Here is a 19,362-nt window from a genome sequence, read left to right on the forward strand (position 1 = left end):
GCTCTCAAGCTGTTTGTTGAGTCGACATTAAAATCAATAATGTTCATTATTTCAAAATGAGAAACATGAGAACCCTACTACTCTAACAATGTCAATATTATTTACACCTGTATACAGGCTACATGAAATCAAACCTGTCACTCACTCATGTACTCAATTTTATCCATAGCCATGGCAACCAACACAGCCTACACTTGAAGGTATTTTTCATGAATAACTACCTAATACTCTGATGGTATTTTGGGTCAAATACTTGAGTATTTTGAGATGCACTGGAATATTCCAATGTTTCCATAATGGGCGAACTAAATCAAGTCCAGCTTAAGCATTTGACCCAGGTCTAAAGTGCACTGCACATCAAAATAGGGCCAATAAGGTATACATATTAGGACAGCCTCAACTCCCGTTAAGACTAACATGCTGACCACACCGCTCGCGAAGCATGGGTGAGTGTTGCAAAATAAATGTACACATACATGTTATTCAATAATTACATCCAAACAGCTAGCGTGCGACACCAAGCATCAGCATAGCCCGCCTCTCCTATCTCCTCATTGTTTTTTAGGAGCATATACCCACGTGGGTGACTGAAAGATTAACCCCAGGCCAGTTGGGGGTGGTAAAGCACCTTAAAGATGGTTGCCAACCCCCATATAAAGTCCACAGAAGAAAAAGAAGACCGGAGAGGCGCGATTACTAGAAACTAACTAGGTTTCGCTTTTTATCTGTGGATTGATTGTCAGAGTAGAGAAACACACTATTTTGTGTGATTCAAAATGGGTCAAAATTCTACAAAGATCCAGAAAAAAGGGCCACGTGCATTTCAGGTAAAATATCAACCCAATGTTTATATCCTAGAACAAATAAGCTAGCAACAGCAAGCTAGCTAGCTAAACGTCCATGAATGTTTTATGTGTTTCGACCTGTCCCCAAATGAATATAGTTGGTTGAGAGTTCGTTCTGATATTTCAACCTGCATGTTCTGATCGCATCTGGTGTGGATGGACAAAATCAACATGCGCAATATGGCACCGCGTGTGCCCAGTCTAGAAAGCATGCAAGGCTGTCCTAATATGGACGCCAAAGTCCTAAAACATGGTAGCCTGAATATCAACTGGGCTTATTACTTACCTGTGCTTGTTCTATTGAACCAGTCTTCTCAAAGAGCTTCGAATTCTTTCACATCAAGGTCGCCGAGGGAAATTGGCTAACAACGAAAGGCTATTTCCTGCAGCCTTCATTACAACGTAATTAGCAGTGCCGCTATTAGATTTCCTTCATTTCAGTCTATTGAGATCAATATCACTCAGGGCCACATCTAAATGACTGTGATCAGGCTGGGGTTTAATGTAGCTGAGTGGAAAGTAACAAGAACGGGCCTAGTCCCAGTTGTTCTGGTAGACTTCCGTGAGTTAGAAAGTAGAAAAAGGGCTTAATTGCTTAAATCTCTCACGATCCCTTTAAGTATCTAAGCATGGGAAGGAAAACAAAACCAAACGTCTAACTACTGTGCTTGGTTTCTCTTCGGACTTTTTAACCTTTGTTTTGTCTGACAAAATCACAACAGCAACGCCGTGATCTAATCAGATCACTATATAACTTACGGTATGCATTTGTAAGAGTTGAGTCTAGGTGTCGAAGCAGGTGTGTGTGTGTGTCTAAGGCCAGTACAACCATCTGTTCAGACAGTCCTTAACAACTCTGCTGATGTAATTACACCCAGCTAAGAAAATAAGTGAAACCTCCCCACTCAATCAATAAAAAAAAACGCACTCACACAGATCCCCGATAGCGCAAGGTGAAGAGAACTCTCTTCTCATCCCACATGAGAGCGTTTAGAAATAGGAAATATAATAGCATTGGAATGGAATTTAAGCCTGTGTAAAGATGAATATAGCTACAAAAGAAATCAATACTCTATTGGACCAACATGTGAGATGAAACCGGAGCATTCAAATAGCTGTTGACTTCATTTCTTGGGTAATTAGAGAATACATTGAATCTGGCTGTGTAAGAATTCCAATACTGGGCATCGTATCTCGATAGTACAATATGGTAGGAAATGTGTGTTGGATCTGAACTTTTGACAAGAATTATGTTCGAGTCCCAACACACACACACACACACACACACAGAGAGAAAGAGACAATGCTTTATTGGGTAGCAGTGCTGCTAGTCATGTTGTAAATCCTTATTTAAAACATAGTATAGCAATGCATTCCGCATTTAACACTAAGAAAAAGCTGATACAGTATATATCCAAAGAATGACTTACATGATATCAGTTTAAAGTGTTCATTCATTCACTTCCGGTAACAATTGAGAACCTTGTCCAGGACAGACTGACAAGGGCAGGTTGGAAGTTTGGTTTTGTGGAAGGAAGCAGGATATACTATTCAGTATTAATGAAAGCCATTCAGAGGAAGAACTTCATTCAAAAGGTACAAAGCAGCCGACAATGGGGGACTCAAACTCGTATTCCTCAGAGGGTATGAGTCATAATACCCATAAAACCTAGCAGTCAAACAGGTTAATGGTTCCAATTGTTTTTCCACCATTCATTTTTCCCAAAGGGTATTTTAAAAACACTTCAATTAAGGTCTGTGTTTCGTGTAGGCTTACGTGACGTTTTGACAACCGTGTAAATCTCTCTAGGACAAGGTGACTTTTATAAAAAAATATTCACCTGTATTTACTCCCCAAAAATGAAATGCTAATTAGCTTCTAATGTGGCTATCATTAAAATAACTACAAGGCCATGATTATCTGGACAAGACTGACGAATCAAGGCAAAGGTCAAAATCTCTGGATGAACTATCTAATGTTAGCTAACATTTAGTAATTAATACCTTGGCTACATTTCTTTATGTGGACAATTCTTGTGGTTATCAACACATCACACCAGGGTAAGCCTACACGAAACCTGACCCTTATTTGAAGTGTTTCTAAAATCCCCTTTGGGAAAAATTGTATGGCGGAAAAACAAATTTCTCTGTTGACCGCTAGGTTTTATGGGTATTATGACACCTCCACTGTAGGGCTCTTATAGACCCCAAACTACTACATTTAGGACACTCGCCTATAGGATTTCATATTGCCATAAAAAAAAGATATATGCGTGCTACATAAAAATACACTGAAAAGACATTTGGCAAGAGTGGATCACCTTGATGGAATCAGAAGCATATTTGATATCCTCCTAATGCCCAGCAATTCATTTTTATCCACTCTTAATGGACATTCATTTTTGGTCCTTATCTCGGAGGCCATACATGTTAAAAACATTTAAAAGTTCATATTCTGTTAACTCAAACCCAAATAATGTAGTTGACTTGTCCTATACTCCTATATAGCCAAAGCATAAATTGTAAAAAAAAAAAAAAAAAAATTCAAAACAAAACGTTTTTTTGTTTTTTTTTAAATGCATGTTATTTCCTCAGCGTATGATTGTCATACTCCAGCGGAAGATGAGCTGGCCAATCAGCGATCTATGTTCATCATATATTTTTTTTCTATGACCAGGTAAACGGCCACACCATTCGAACACAGAAAAGCTTATTTTAAACAGACTTAATTACATTTTTTTTTTAAGGTAAACTATTTGACTCATATTGTAATTAATCATAGGTCACATTTCATACAAATCTGGAATCACGGGTCAGTTACTTTATGTGCTGTTCTACCTTTGAGAGGAAGTTATGGGAGTTTCAATGATATCACATGCAACTTTCTCTCCTTGGTTAAAAAAAAAAAGAAGAAACAATAAGAGCGTGTTCATTAAAGTCCTCTGTAGTGGACATCAACTATGCTCTTCACTTACTGTACTGTTCCATATTTACTATCACCCGCTTATATCCACTACAGTGCACATCAAATAACAAATAATATTTGTTCAAACAAAACACCCCTTTTTCCATCCCTTTTTTTTTTACTGGGTCTCAGGAGGATAAAATACAGGCTTTAACATGTCTCATAAAATAGAGTTCAAATCTCAGGACGATATATAATATTCACTGTTTCAAACTACATCCAAAGTTACAGAGAGGAAAGGTACAGTGGCCCATGCACCGAGACAGACCATAATAACCACATACCATACTTTACGCACCACAGTCAAATTACCATAGAACAGTCATTAATATTCAGGTAACAGGAGGGCGGGAAATACGTCAGCATTCAAATAATACTCAAATTCTGGAGTTTTCCCACAGTCCATTTGGGTCGTTGATATTGTTGCTGTCGAGATAGCGCCAAGTGAGATTCCCAATCCAGGAACGCAGTCAACAGTTAGATCGGGAGCTGAAACATTTCATCTCGGACAACGAACACATGGGTGTTTTAAATTTCTCTCATACCATTCACTAAAATCAACAAGATGACAAACTACTAAGACAAAAGCAAAGCTTTCTCAGAAAGACGGAAGTCCGGGTGGCATCTAGCCTATACATTCTTTCTTGGCAACAACAGCACCTCTTGTATTTTGGAGAGACATTTAGGTTAGTAATTTAGAATAATGTACAGCTAAATGCACTGAAAATACAACACCACTGAAACTTGGAGGCAATAACATTACACTAACCCAATGACATCTCTACCCTGAAAATACAATTATGTGGATTTTTTTCGATATTCAGTGCTTAAAACTATGTAAGAGATGAAAACATGGGCCCATATCCAGAATCTAAAATGCAGATTTAACTTAGAAAGATATTCTCGTCAAAAATCACATTCACTTGTTTAAAGGGAGTTGAGATACACAGAGGAAGAAGTATTGAGTGCTTGAAGATATGCAGTTGCAGTTTTTGTCCACGATGTGACAGCATGTCTGTATCCTGGGTTGGGTTCAGTGCAATTTCTTCTCTCTCTGGAAGTCTCACCGGGGGTGTTCAGTCAGTGATGTGAAACACGCTGAACATTGCAGATAGAAATGGAATGAAGAGCTTACACCAGTCCCTCTTCTACACAACAGACAATCTTATCTGCTCTACATAATGGATTTCTATCCGAGACAGTCTGAACGTTGCATATAGAAATGGAATGAAGAGAGCAGACATGATTGTCTGTCAAAGAAGAGGGAATCGTGTCTGCTCTATTCATTACATTTCTACATGCAATGTTCAGACTCAGAAATCCATTACGTAGAGGAGATATGATTGTCTGTCATATAGAAGAGGGAATCGTGTCTGTTCTAGATGACAGATTGCACCCTTCTGAACAGACTCCAGCACTAAGGCCGCCATAGTAGGCTATGCTTCTGGCTCACATCTTCTGTTGTTTCCTCCCAGCTGTGTTAGGCTGAATGCAGACTTCTAGGAAAGTAATCAAAAGAGAAGAGTCATTCAATCTGACTACCGGTACTTGAAAACTCCAAATGATTGTTCATTGAAATCACATTAGGCAACTTAAGTCATTGGCTAGTGGGCCGACAAAGTTTGACCATTTTAGTAATTACAGAACGGCTGAAGGTACAGTGCATTTGGAAAGTATTCAGTCCCCTTCACTTTTTCCACATTGTTATTTGACAGACTTTTTCTAGAAGGAATAAACATTTTTTTCATCTTCAATCTACCTCTTGAAAAAGTGAAAACAGATTCGATTTTTTTGCAAATGTACTAAAAATAAAAACACCTTACTTACATAAGTATTCAGACCCTTTGTTATGAGACCTGAAATTGAGCTCAGGTGCATCTGGTTTCCATTGATCATCCTTGAGATGTTTCTACAACTTGATTGGAGTCCACCTGTGGTAAATTCAATTGATTGGACATGATTTGGAAAGACACACACCTGTCTATCAGGTCCCACAGTTGGCAGTGCATGTCAGAGCAAAAACCAAGCCATGAGGTTGAAGGAATTGTCCGCAGAGCTCCGATACAGGATTGTGTCGAGGCACAGATCTGGGGAAAGGGTACTAAACAACTTCTGCATCATTGAAGGTCACCAAGCACACAGTGCCCTCCATCATTCTTAAATGGAAGAAGTTTGTAATCACCAAGACTATTCCTAGAGCTGGCCGCCTGGCCAAACTGAGCAATCGGGGGAGAAAGGCTTTGGTCAGGGAGGTGGCCAAGAACCCGATGGTCACTCTGACAGAGCTCCAGAGTTCCTCTGGGGAGATGGGAGAACCTTCCAGAAGGACAACCATCTCTGCAGAATTCCACTAACCAGGCCTTTATGGTAGAGTGGCCAGACAGAAGTCACTCCTCAGTAAAAAGGCACATGACAGCCCACTTGGGTGATACAGTGAATTATAAGTGAAATAAATCTGTCTGTAAACAGTTTATTGGAAAAATGACTTGTGTCATGCACAAAGTAGATGTCCTAACCGACTTACAAAAACTATAGTTTGTTAACAAGAAATTTGTGGAGTGGTTGAAAAACAAGTTTTAATGACACCAACCTAAGTGCATGTAAACTTCCGACTAATATATATATATATATATATAAATATAAAAACATTTGCTAAAATGTTTAAACACATTTTTGCTTTGTCATTATGGGGTGTGTAGATTTAGGGGGAGGGTAAATTGAATCTATTTTAGAATAAGGCTGTAACGTAACAAAATGTGGGAAAAGTGAAGGGGTCTGAATACTTTCCGAATACACTGCATACATCACAGGCCAGGCGTTAGGGTTAGGGAAGAGGAAACTATTTCCTTCTCACCTGGTTATAGATGGATATCAAACATTCCTTCCTCCACAGCCTCTAGGTCTTCCTCTACAATCACTGTGTGAGAAGTAGGGAGAAAATTACGAATAATGCAGGCAGGCCAATATCCATTACTAATTAATACCCCAAAACAAGCCATCAAATTCTATAACCACCTAAAAACAAGAGACCTCCTACCACTACAAAGCCCTGAAATGCCAAGAGATGATAGACAAAGTCCCCTCATCCAGCTGGTCCTGAGGCTAAGTTCATTATCCACCACCAACCCAACAAAGCCTCAGGACAGCACTCAGAAAATCTGGTCCAACTAAATTATTACCAAACAAAAATAAAATTATATTACCTATTGGGAAAACATGAACAATTCTTAAAGTAAACTTGAATGCTATTTGGCTATAAAACGGACAGACCATGGTGGCAGAAAACGGAGAAAGAAATGGACAATGTACAGACTCGGCGAGCATAGCCTTGCTATTGAGAGAGGCTACCATAGGCCGACCTCGCTCAGAGAGCGAGAGAGGAAAAGAGCGCGAGAGAGGAAGAGAGCGAGCGAGACTGGAAGGGAGCGAGCGAGAGAGAGAGAGAGGAAGAGAGCACGAGAGAGAGCGAGCGAGGAAGAGCGAGCGAGAGGGGAAGAGCGAGAGAGGAAGAGAGAGAGGGAGAGAGGAAGAGAGCGAGAGAGGAAGAGCGCGAGAGAGGAAGAGCGAGGAAGAGCGAGAAAGAGAGGAAGAGCGAGAGCGAGAGGAAGAGCGAGAGGAAGAGCGAGAGGAAGAGCGAGAGGAAGAGCGAGAGGAAGAGCGAGATGAAGAGCGAGAGGAAGAGCGAGCGAGAGAGGAAGAGCGAGCGAGAGAGGAAGAGCGAGCGAGAGAGGAAGAGCGAGCGAGAGAGGAAGAGCGAGCGAGAGAGGAAGAGCGAGCGAGAGAGGAAGAGCGAGCGAGGAAGAGCGAGCGAGAGAGGAAGAGCGAGCGAGAGAGGAAGACCGAAAAAGTGAGAGCGAGAGAGGTAGAGCGAGAGAGGAAGAGAGAGAGCGATAGTGGAAGAGCGAGAAAGAGAGAGGGAGAGAGGAAGAGCGAGAAAGGAAGAGCGCGAGAGAGAGGAAGAGCGAGCGAGAGAGGAAGAGCGAGCGAGAGAGGAAGAGCGAGCGAGAGAGGAAGAGCGAGCGAGAGAGGAAGAGCGAGCGAGAGAGGAAGAGCGAGCGAGAGAGGAAGACCGAAAAAGTGAGAGCGAGAGAGGTAGAGCGAGAGAGGAAGAGAGAGAGCGGGAGAGGAAGAGCGATAGTGGAAGAGCGAGAAAGAGAGAGGGAGAGAGGAAGAGCGAGAAAGGAAGAGCGCGAGAGAGAGGAAGAGCGCGAGAGAGAGGAAGAGCGCGAGAGAGAGGAAGAGCGCGAGAGAGAGGAAGAGCGCGAGAGGAAGAGCGCGAGAGAGGAAGAGCGCGAGAGAGGAAGAGCGCGAGAGAGGAAGAGCGCGAGAGAGGAAGAGCGCGAGAGAGGAAGAGCGCGAGAGAGGAAGAGCGCGAGAGAGGAAGAGCGAGGAAGAGCGAGGAAGAGCGAGAAAGAGCGAGGAAGAGCGAGAAAGAGAGAAAGAGCGGGCGAGCGAGAGGAGAAAGAGAGAGCGAGCGAGAGGAGAAAGAGAGAGCGAGCGAGAGGAGAAAGAGAGAGCAAGCAGAGCGAGAGAAGAAAGAGAGAGCAAGAAGAGCGAGAGAAGAAAGAGAGCGAGAGAAGAAAGAGAGAGAGAGAGAAAGAAAGAGCGAGAAAGAGAGAGAAAGAAAGAGCACGCGAGAGGGGGAGAAAGAAAGAGCGCGCGAGAGGGGGAGAAAGAGAGAGCAAGCGAAAGAAAGAGCGGAGAAAGAAAGAGCAGGAGAAAGAAAAAGAAAGAGCACGAGAAAGAAAGAGCGCACGAAAGAAAGAGCGCGCGAGAGGGGGAGAAAGAAAGAGCTGAGCTTTCGCATGCGAAAGAAAGAGGCGCGAGAGGGGGAGAAAGAAAGAGAGCGCTAGAGGGGGAGAGAGCGCTAGAGGGGGAGAGAACGCTAGAGGGGGAGAGAGCACTAGAGGGGGAGAGAGCACTAGAGGGGGAGAGAGCGCTAGAGGGGGAGAAAGAGCGAGCGAGCGAGAGGGGGAGAAAGAGCGAGCGAGCGAGCGAGAGGGGGAGAGGGGAGAAAGAGCGAGCGAGCGAGAGGGGGAGAAAGAGCTAGCGAGCGAGAGGGGGAGAAAGAGCTAGCGAGCGAGAGGGGGAGAAAGAGCTAGCGAGCGAGAGGGGGAGAAAGAGCTAGCGAGCGAGAGGGGGAGAAAGAGCGAGCGAGCGAGAGGGGAGGAAAGAAAGGGGGAGAAAGAGCGAGCGAGAGGGGGAGAAAGAAAGAGAGCGCGAGAGGGGGAGAAAGAAAGAAAGCGCAGAGGGGGAGAAAGAAAGAGAGCTTATAGGGGGAGATGCGAGAAAGAAACAGAGCGCGAGAAAGAAAGAGAGCATGAGAAAGAAAGAGAGCGCGAGAAAGAAAGAGCGGGAGAGGGGGAGAAAGAGAGAGCGAGAGAGAAGAAAGAGAGAAAGAAAGAAAGAAAGAAAGAAAGAAAGAAAGAAAGAAAGAAAGAAAGAAAGAAAGAAAGAAAGAAAGAAAGAAAGAAAGAAAGAAAGAAAGAAAGAGAGAGCGAGAGAAAGAAAGAAAGAGAGAGAGAAAGAAAGAGAAAGAGCAAGAGAGAAAGAGCGAGAAAGAAAGAAAGAAAGAAAGAGAAAGAGAAAGAGTGCGCGAGAGAGCGCGAGAGAGCGAGAGGAGAAAGAGAGAGGGAGCGAGAGGAGAAAGAGAGAGCGAGCGAGCCGAGAAAGAGAGAGAGAAAGAAAGAGAGAGAGAGAAAGAAAGAGCGCGAGAGAGAAAGAAAGAGCGTGAGCGAGGAAGAGCGCGAGGAAAAGAGAGCGAGGAAAAGCGCAAGGAAGGGCGCGAGGGGAAGAGCGCGAGGAAAAGAGCTCGAGGAAGAGCGAAAGTGGAAGCGCAAAAGAGGAAAAGGGAGAGAGCAAGAGTGTCAGTGGCCATGGTTACCTGCTATACAATCTCCTGGCTCTTCCACCCATTAATAGCACTGCATTCTCCATTAGACAAGGGCATTGCTGAACAGCATACAACAACAACAACAAAAATATCCTTCTATAACACAGTGGTATACAGAGGGAAACAACCATTCCAAGCGGTTTAATTGTGCCTGGATGTTTGATTCATCTGCTTGTCCCACGTTGCAGTGATTTTTGCACAACTATTGGTGGAGACAGTGCAAAGAGAGACACAGAACACATTGAAAAGGCAGCATGGCAGAATGACAAAGGAATCATCAAACAAAACTACCCAATCATTTGATCTACATGCTAATGGTGAACACGATCCCACACTGAATTCATGCGAATATGTACAAAAAGCATTTCAGCAGATTTCCTGTGTGTTTTTGTGCCTTAATTTGTGTAAAAAGACACACTTTTCTGTGACTTAATTCACAGGAAAATACTTTTGGGGGCATACTTCAGAACAATCTTTTGAAAGTTAGAGCAATACATGATGGGCAATGTCCGCAGCAATAAGACAGTCTGACATATACAGTGCAGTATTCAGATCACTGACTTTTTCACGTTGGAAAATGGATTAAACTGGTTTTATTCTTCATCAATCTACACACAATACCCCATAATGACAAAGCAAAAACAGGTCTAGAATTTTTTGCAAATGTATTAGAAAAAAGAAAAAAAATGAAATATGACACTTACATAAGTATTCAGACCCTTTACACAGTACTTTGTTAAAGCACATTTGGCAGCGATTGCAGCCTCGAGTCTTCTTGGGTATATATACAAGCTTGCCACACCTGTATTTGGGGAGTTTCTCTCATTCTTCTCTGCAGATCCTCTCAAGCTCTGTCAGGTTGGATGGGGAGCGTTGCTGCACAGTTATTTTCAGGTCTCTCCAGAGATGTTCGATCAGATTAAAGGCCAGGCTCTGGCTGGGCCCTTCAAGGACAAAGAGACTTGTCCCGAAGCCTCTCCTGCATTGTCTTGGCTGTGTGCTTAAGGTTGTTGTCCTGTTGGAAGGTGAACCTTCACCCCAGTCTGAGGTCCTGAGCGCTCTGGAGCAGGTTTTCATCAGAGAAATCCTTGAACTCTACTCCGTTCATCTTTCTCTCGATCCTGCCGCTTAAAAACATCCCCAAAGCATGATGCTGTCACCAGGATGCTTCACCGTAGGGATGGTGCCAGGTTTCCTCCAGACGTGATGCTTGGAATTCAGGCCAAAGAGTTAAATCTTGGTTTCATCAGACAAGAGAATCTTGTTTCTTATGGTAAGAGACCTTTAGATGCCTTTTGGCAATCTCCAAGCGGGCTGTCATGTGCCTTTAACTGAGGATTGGCTTCCGTCTGGCCACTCTACCATGGAGGCCTGATTGGTGGAGTGCTGCAGAGATGGTTGTTCTTCTGGAAGGTTCTCTCATCTCCACAGAGGAACTCTGGAGCTCTGTCAGAGTGACCACTGGGTTCATGGTCACCTCCCTGACCAAGGCCTTTCTCCCCCAATTGCTCAAGTCTTGGTCGTTCCAAACTTTTTCCATTTAAGAATGATGGAGGCCACTGTCTTCTTGGGGACCTTCAATGCTGCAGAAATGTTTTGGTATCATTCCCCAGATCGGTGCCTCGACACAATCCTGTATCTGAGCTTAACGGACAATTCCTTCGACCTCATGGCTTGGTTTTTGCTCTGACATGCACTGTCAACTGTGGGACCTTAAATAGATAGGTGACTTCCAAATCATGTCCAATCAATTTAATTTACCATAGGTGGACTCTAATATGCATCTGAGCTCAAATTTGAGTCTCATAGCAAAGGGTCTGAATACTTATGTAAATAAGGTATGCTTTTTTATTTTTTATAAATAAAACCAGGTTTTCGCTTTATCATTATGGGGCATTGTTAATTGAATCCATTGTAGAATAAGGCTGTAACGTAACAAAATGTGGGGAAAGTAAAGGGGTCTGAATACTTTCCGAATGCACCGTAACCACTAACTTGAGTTCAGTCTCGCCAATGAGAACCAAGAGGGGCCTTGCTTCGCCCTCCATGACCTGGGAAAGACCTCGATTCTAGGCCGTCGAAAATCCAACATCCATCTCATTCGATAACCGGATGGATCAACAGTGATTCACATTACTGGTAAGTTAACTTATGTAATCGAGACCGCCACAGAGGATTTTACTTCTGAATAACTGGCCAGGGCAATGCACTTTCCATTCAGCGTCAGGGAACTTTGATGTAAGGCTTGGTCACACCTGTAGTGGCTACTTCCATCTGTCACGCCCATTGTTGCTTATCCATCGTTCACTAGATATATCAATGCAATTACGCCCAACACAATGTTGAAAAACAGAATGCTTCCCACCACTAGATCATATCCCAACACTGCTACCAATGAAGCTTGCACTATCTTCTGCTGGTTCCCTGGTTAGAGTCCCTGTTGTAGACTCTAACCAGGGCTCATGAGTGGCAAAATCAGCTCTAACGGCCATTGCCATCAAAAGCCTAGTATTCCTCTGGGCAGATGCAGTAGGCCGACGATTGCTGGCATATGCCTCGTTACAATAGCCTAAGTATATAACATGATCGACACGGCCGTAATAATCATCATGAAACTGGCCTTGGAAGTGCCATAAGTGTAAGTGTAATTCATTATTTTACATGAACCTGTTTAACTGCATTGATATGGCTTAATTGATCATAGTCCAGACTCGTTATAGCTGCAAATCCCATGCAGGTGCACCAGGAGAATTTAAACCAAAACAGGCAGGTCTTTGTTTCCCCACATTTATTGATGAATTAGTTTCCCATCATGAAAATGTATCCCAATTCCCCAATCAGTTTCCTTCATCGATACCACAAAAAACACAGACAAATACAGCTTTTTACTCCAATCTGGTAACCCTCAAAATCTGACATAATACTTTGGGATACTGGTGCTAAGTGAAAACAAGCATAGAAAACAGCATTGGAATCAATAAAAAAAATAAACGTCAGGCTACTATTATATCGTAAGTATTTCGGGGACAACCTGGTTGATTAACAATATTGGGATGTTAACGTTTGTTTTCATATAAATAAGTGTGGGACACAAAAAAATGGAACCATTGCCCAAAAATGCATTGCTCCAATAACTTACAAAAAATTGTTCATAAGTTCTCCCCCCCAATTTTTTAAATTTTCCTATGAATTAAGTGGCACAAACGTATATTTTCACACGAATTAAGCCACAGTCTCAACGTCAACAGCGAAGAGACAACTTCGGGATGCTGGCCTTCTAGGCAGAGTTGCAAAGAAAAAGCCATATCTCAGACTGGCCAATAAAAATAAAAGATTAAGATGGGAAAAGGAACAATGACACTGTACCAGACCAGCATCCCGGCACACATAACCAAGCATGGCTACCACAGCATTCTGCAGCGATACGCCATCCCATCAGGTTTGCGCTTAGTGGCACTGTCAACTGTTTTTCAACTGGACAATGCCCTAACACACCTCCAGGCTGTGTAAGGGCTATTTGACCAAGAAGGAGAGTGATGGAGTGCTGCATCAGATGACCTGGCCTCCACAATCACCCAACCTCAACCCAACTGAGATGGTTTGGGATGAGTTGGACCGCAGAGTGACGGAAAAGCAGCCAACAAGTGTTCAGCATATGTGAGAACTCCTTCAAGACTCTTGGAAAAGCATTCCAGGTGAAGCTGGTTGAGAGAATGCCAACATTGTGCAAAGCTGTTATCTAGGCAAAGAGTGGCTACTTTGAATGATATAAAATATATTTTTGGGATCTCTCACACACACACACACACAATGCTACTGCTCGACAACAAAAAAAAAAAAAATCTCCATTGACCAACAGCCTATCGATCAAGCAATTCATCTGTCGACTAATCGGTGTCAGCCCTAAAACATACTGTACCATTCCATCTCATAACCTTCTGTAAAGACAACCTGGCTGAAGTATGATGCTACCGGTTCTTGAGTGACCCCAAATCTGAAGAATCCTGGTGAGATGCAGACATAGTATTAGTAGAACCGGATTGGAGGTTGAAAAGGGGTCTCTCACCTGTGTTCTGTAGGCTGGGTGGGCTGTTGGCCGGAGGGGGGAAGCTGTAGGAGCGTGCCTGGAGAGAGGGTGCGTGCTCGTGGCTAATGCTCTTGGTCCGTTTACGACACTCCACCGCCAGACGACCTTGACACGCCTTGTGACAGTTAATTCCACAAGCTGTCCGAGGGAGGGAGACAAAGCGAGAACGAGATGGGGAGAGAGGAGGATGAGAAGGAACGAGGGAAGAATGCCCGGTTTAGACGGGAAGGGCAAGAGAGTTGGCGGGAACGAGTGCGAGGTAAAGGAGGGTCGAGAGATCAGGGATGGGGAGGAGAGGGAGGCAAAGTTTAAGAGAGACGGAGGGGTGCAAAAATAAACATTGGGGCAAAGGGAAGAGCGAGTGGTGAGAGGTAGGTGCTCATACACACAGTGCACATGCACGCACACTGACGCACACACACGGCCATGCAGACAGACCCTGACAACAGCTCTGACAATGAAGGACACTCTGGAAGTAGGCAGGAAAGAGGGAGCAGGGATGTCCAGGGTGGCAGAGAAAGAGATTCAGAGTCATTCAGACACACTCTCCCATTCGTGCATTCACTCACTCATTGATTTCTAAACACCTCTCGCTCTCAGTAAAACGTCCACATCAGCGAAGGTTAGATTCGATAAATGTCTACAACACCCAGACTGATTCAGACTACACACACACACCATCTGTGACAAGCCAATTCATTTCAATTATCCGCCGCCATCGTCTCTCCCACTCGGCGACTGGGGCTAACAATGGTAATGGAAATGAATGGCTGGGACCTCTCATTGACTTCCGCACATCTCATTAAGGCACTCGGCAGAGTAGAGCAGACACACTGAAGTTGCATCCCAAACTGCACCCTATTCCCTACGTAGAGCACCACTTTTGACTAGGGCCCATAGGTCTCGGGTCAAAAGTAGTGCACTACATAGGGAACCGGGTTCCATTTGGGATGCAGCTGAGAGACAGACACAGTCTACTGAGTACCGAGCGTTGTGCAGACAGAGTTCAGGTGTATGCTACTGTGGGTTGGCGCTAGCGGGAGTGTGACATGTGCATGTGTGTTTGTGCATGTGACTTGTATGTGTCTACCCTTGAGACAGCTTCTACAAAACAGTGGCGCGACGGAGACCCTCAAACCACAAAGGTGTATTTTAATTATCCTGTGTTCAAGTGTTCTCAAAGGGAGCCCTGTAAGGGGGTAATGTACAGTGGCAAGAAAAAGTATGTGAACCCTTTGGAATTACCTGGATTTCTGCACAAATTGGTCATCAAATTTGATCTGATCTTCATCTATGTCCCAAAAATAGACAAACATAGTGTGCTTAAATTAATAACACAAATTACTGTATTTGTCTTGTCTATATTGAATACATCATTTAAACATTCACAGTGCGGGTTGGAAAAACTATGTGAACCCCAAGGCTAATGACTTTTCCAAAAGCTAATTGGAGTCAGGAGTCCGCTAACCTGGAGTCCAATCAATGAGACGAGATTGAAGATGTTGGTTAGAGCTGCCTTGCCCTATAAAAAACACTCACAAAATTTAAGTTTGCTTTTCACGAGAAGCCTTGAACAAAAGAGATCTCAAAAGATCTAAGATTGAGAATTGTTGACTTGCATAAAGCTGGAAGGGGTTACAAAAGTATCTCTAAATGCCTTGATGTTCATCAGTCCACGGTAAGACAAATTGTCTATAAATGGAGAAAGTGCAGCACTGTTTTTACTCTCCCTAGGAGTGGCCGTCTTGCGAAGATGACTGCAAGAGCACAGCGCAGAACGCTCAATGAGGTTAAGAAGACTCCTAGAGTGTCAGCTGAAGACTTACATAAATCTCTGGAACATGCTAACATCTCTGTTGACGAGTCTACGATACGTTAAACACTAAACAAGAATGGTGTTCATGGGAGGACACCAGGGAAGAAGCCACTGCTGTCAAAAAAACAAACATTTCTGCACGTCTGAAATTTGCAAAAGAGCACCTGGATGTTCCACAGCGCTACTGGCTAAATATTCTGTGGACAGATGAAACTACAGTTGAGTTGTTTGGAAGGAACACACAACACTATGTGAGGAGAAAAAAAAGGCACAGCACACCAACATCAAAACCTCATCCCAACTGTAAAGTCTGGTGGAGGGAGCATCATGGTTTGTGGCTGCTTTGCTGCCTCAGGGCCTGGACAGCTTGCTTTCGTCCTGACCACAACCCGATTAAGGTGCTGTGGCATGACCTCAAGAGAGCAGTTCACACCAGACATCCCATGAATATTGCTGAACTGAAACAGTTTTGTAAAAAGGAATGGTCCGAAATTCCTCCTGACCATTGTGCAGGTCTGATCCGCAACCACAGAAAAAGTTTGGTTGAGGTTATTGCTGAGGAGGGTCAACCAGTTATTAAATCCAAGGGTTCACATACTTTTCCCACCCTGCACTGTGAATGTTGACACGGTGTGTTCAATAAAGACATGAAAACGCATAATTGTTTGTGTGTTATTCGTTTAAGTGGACTATGTTTGTCTATTGTTGTGACCCAGATGAAGATCAGATCAAATTGTAAAACCAACTTATGCAGAAATCCAGGTATTTCCAAAGGGTTCACATACTTTTTCTTGCCACTGTAATGTAGTCTGAGATATTTACCATGGCTTCCACGCTGTTGACATGAAGCTCAAAGACCCCTTTGGTTCGAGTGATGAATCTATCATTTTATTTTATTTCATAGCAATTTGAACTATTCAAGTTAGCTAAATGTATTGATTATCTTACCTTTACACTTGTATCCCTGTTTGTAGAAGCCCCATATCTAGGGAGAAAGAAAGAGAAGTTATTTGTGACTTCTCTTCGTGAAATTCTTGGCACATGGAGACAAAGGCCGGACGTCTAGTGACCGATTAGGGCAGAGTGACAGGGATCAGAGAGAGACGAGGATGACACATGCGGAGAAGAAACAGGTGGACGTGGGGAGAGGGAGCAAGGTAGAACGAAAGAGGGAAGTAGAGAAAGTGTGAGGTAGAAATAGAACGAGGGACAGGAAGTGGCAGATCGAAAGAGAGCGAGCGTTAGAGGTAGAAAGAGCAATAACGAGAGAGGAAGAATGATAGGGGGAGGTGCAGGAACAGAGGGAGGTGTGGAGGAGAGACAGAGGGAAGGGGGAGGTGGTGTGGGTGGGACGGGGGGGGGGGGTGAGATCAAGCAGACGCTAGGAGCCCACCGCGGGGGTACAATGACATGAAAGACCTGTCCAGGAGATCACAGCCACATCAGAGATCTGAGGACCGAGAAAATAACCTGACCCTACACACACACATACACACGGACAGAGAGCCTCAATGCCACCAAAACACTTACCAGCCATAAGTTCAAAGAGAATTCCTTTTCTTTCAAAAAACTACACCTTTCCTACACCAATAGAGGACTACAAAAACGCTCACCAGTCGCCAAGAACAAAAGACCTCGAGAGAGTCCCCATGGCAAAGTCTCATATCAACAAACATGGCCTAATAGAGAGTTAAACACAAATCTTACAGCTGGCCCCATGTATAGCTTATAGCCCCCAGAGCAGAACAAACACTCACTCCCTCCCTGGCTGTGTACCAAATGGAACCCAGTTCCTATGTAGTGCTCTACTTTTGACCAGGGCCCAGGTGAAATATAGGGAATGGGATACCATGATGGATGCACCCTCCATCTCCCAGCTGGAACGACACAGAGAGCACAGAGACCCATTCACAAGAGCTTTAAGCTCTCGCTCCATTAAGTAGGTGATAAGACGACAGCGGGGGGCTGTCAGAAGAGAGACATTAAAAACAACGTTGGGTTACGAAGTTATGCCCGAGTCACCCAAGGCAACTGAACTCCAGAAATGGTGCTGGGCAGCTTGTTTTTTGCTCACCGCGTTCTCTCTGAAAAATTGGAAGCCTAGGTATTATGTTTGACCCGAAGCCAACAGGAAAGCAGGCAGAGAGGAAGTAGCTGGAATGCTTTGCACATTTCTACCCCCCATTTTTCCATAGTATTTTTCTCTGAATGGCATGTGAATCAGCAGTGTGTGTGTGGGGGGGGGGGGGGAGACACGTGCAAGATGAGAGAACGTGTGTATGAGTCACGGTGTATGTTTTTCAATGCGTTGCACCTCGTTTCCCTCGGTCTTTGTACCAGTCAGGAGTTTTTGGTGCAATTTCAGGAGCTGTCGCCCAGTTCAGTATCAAAGCCAACACTCTCGCCCTCATTACAGCCCCCTGACTCACTGGCGTTGTGTGAGACAACAGAGATCCTCTGAAGCCCTCTGACACCTCTCTCTCCTCTCACCACCACATGAAAAACAGCAATGTGGAGGGGGGGATGGGGGGGGGGGGGGATACAGGGCTTGTCAAGGAGCCTGCTGTATTACCTCCAGTATCTCACTACCATCAACTGTATCTCCAAATAATTGCCATGGTTGAGACCAGACCCAATGATGATGCCGAATAATAACGCAGGCACTTAGTATCGGTTCTCAGGTGCTACCATCTGTCACGGCTCCGAAAGACCAGGACTGAAACGGGAAGAAGGATCATTCTCCTAATAATGCTCCTTTGTCTTGAAGCCAGCTGAGCAAAAAAAAAAAAGAAAAAAAAAAAACAACAACTTTGGAACAGGAGAAGAGGGTATCGCTTGCTGAGTTTCAAGCTCTGATGAAAGGCAATTTTATTTACCTTTGCAATTGATCTTTAATGTGTTGTATTTTTGCTTGGGTTGTATGTGCACGGTAACTACTTCCTGCTGACCTCTTGCCAGGGTTTCTAACGTCAAGGGTCTTTTCCTTGTCAAATAAAAATGTGCCAATGTTGTAATTAGGTATTTGTCTAGAACTCCCACAATATTGCTGCATAGTCATGGTGGCCAGACGTGACCATAGCCATCCACGCCATTCTGTCCCTCAATCAATACGTTTAAAAATGACTTTTAAAGACAGCAGGGAATAGTATGGGAATATGGACCTAATAGTCTATAGCAGTGAGCATTCAAAGAGCCAGAGCCATTTTGACTACGGGACTATATCAGCATTAAAAGCATCCCTTTGTCAATCAATTCATCAATCCATTTAACTCAGGCAGGGATCTGTGTTGTACATAGGAGTGAGGATGGATTTATAGATGGTCAAACTGACAGTGCACTCACAAAGCCAGTGCAGTGTTCACAAAAGGTGGGCTTGACGTAGGTGGTCTCTGTGAAGGTGTGGATGAAGCCCATCTTACAGTTGAGCAGAGAGCTGGCCTTCATGAAATAGTCAATCATCTCCTCTCTGCTGATCTTCCCATCTCTGGTGAGTGAGAGTGAGAGAATGAGAATGAGAAAGAGAGAGTGAGAGACAGACAGACACATAGGGACACATACACAGAGAGGGAGAGACACAGCGACACACAGAGACCGAGACACACAGAGAGAGAGACACAGCGACACACAGAGAGAGAGACACAGCGACACACAGAGAGAGAGAGAGACAGCGACACACAGAGAGAGAGAGACACAGCGACACACAGAGAGAGAGAGACACAGCGACACACAGAGAGAGAGACACAGCGACACACACAG

General features: G+C 44.1%; 1 protein-coding gene across 6 annotated transcripts in view; it reads right to left on the minus strand.

Annotated features, from left to right (window-relative positions):
* Positions 1–2,138: 2,138 nt before the first annotated feature.
* Positions 2,139–19,362, minus strand: part of LOC110531842 (RAS guanyl-releasing protein 2) — a 79,087-nt gene continuing 61,863 nt past the window's right edge. The window contains exons 13-18 of one of the 6 annotated variants that reach the window (XR_005053218.1): positions 18,949–19,090; positions 16,555–16,591; positions 13,770–13,928; positions 6,665–6,727; positions 5,638–5,741; positions 2,139–5,306 (exon numbers count right to left, since the gene is read on the minus strand). Coding sequence is in view for 4 of the 6 variants with exons in the window: in XM_036987712.1 (XP_036843607.1) it covers positions 6,669–6,727; positions 13,770–13,928; positions 16,555–16,591; positions 18,949–19,090 (397 nt within the window). In the remaining 2 variants the exon portion in view is untranslated. The other 5 variants (XR_005053217.1, XM_036987712.1, XM_036987711.1 and 2 more) reach the window with 5 other exon arrangements.

The sequence above is a fragment of the Oncorhynchus mykiss genome, chromosome 9 (genome assembly GCF_013265735.2).
Source record: "Oncorhynchus mykiss isolate Arlee chromosome 9, USDA_OmykA_1.1, whole genome shotgun sequence".
In the NCBI taxonomy this organism is placed as follows: domain Eukaryota; kingdom Metazoa; phylum Chordata; class Actinopteri; order Salmoniformes; family Salmonidae; genus Oncorhynchus; species Oncorhynchus mykiss.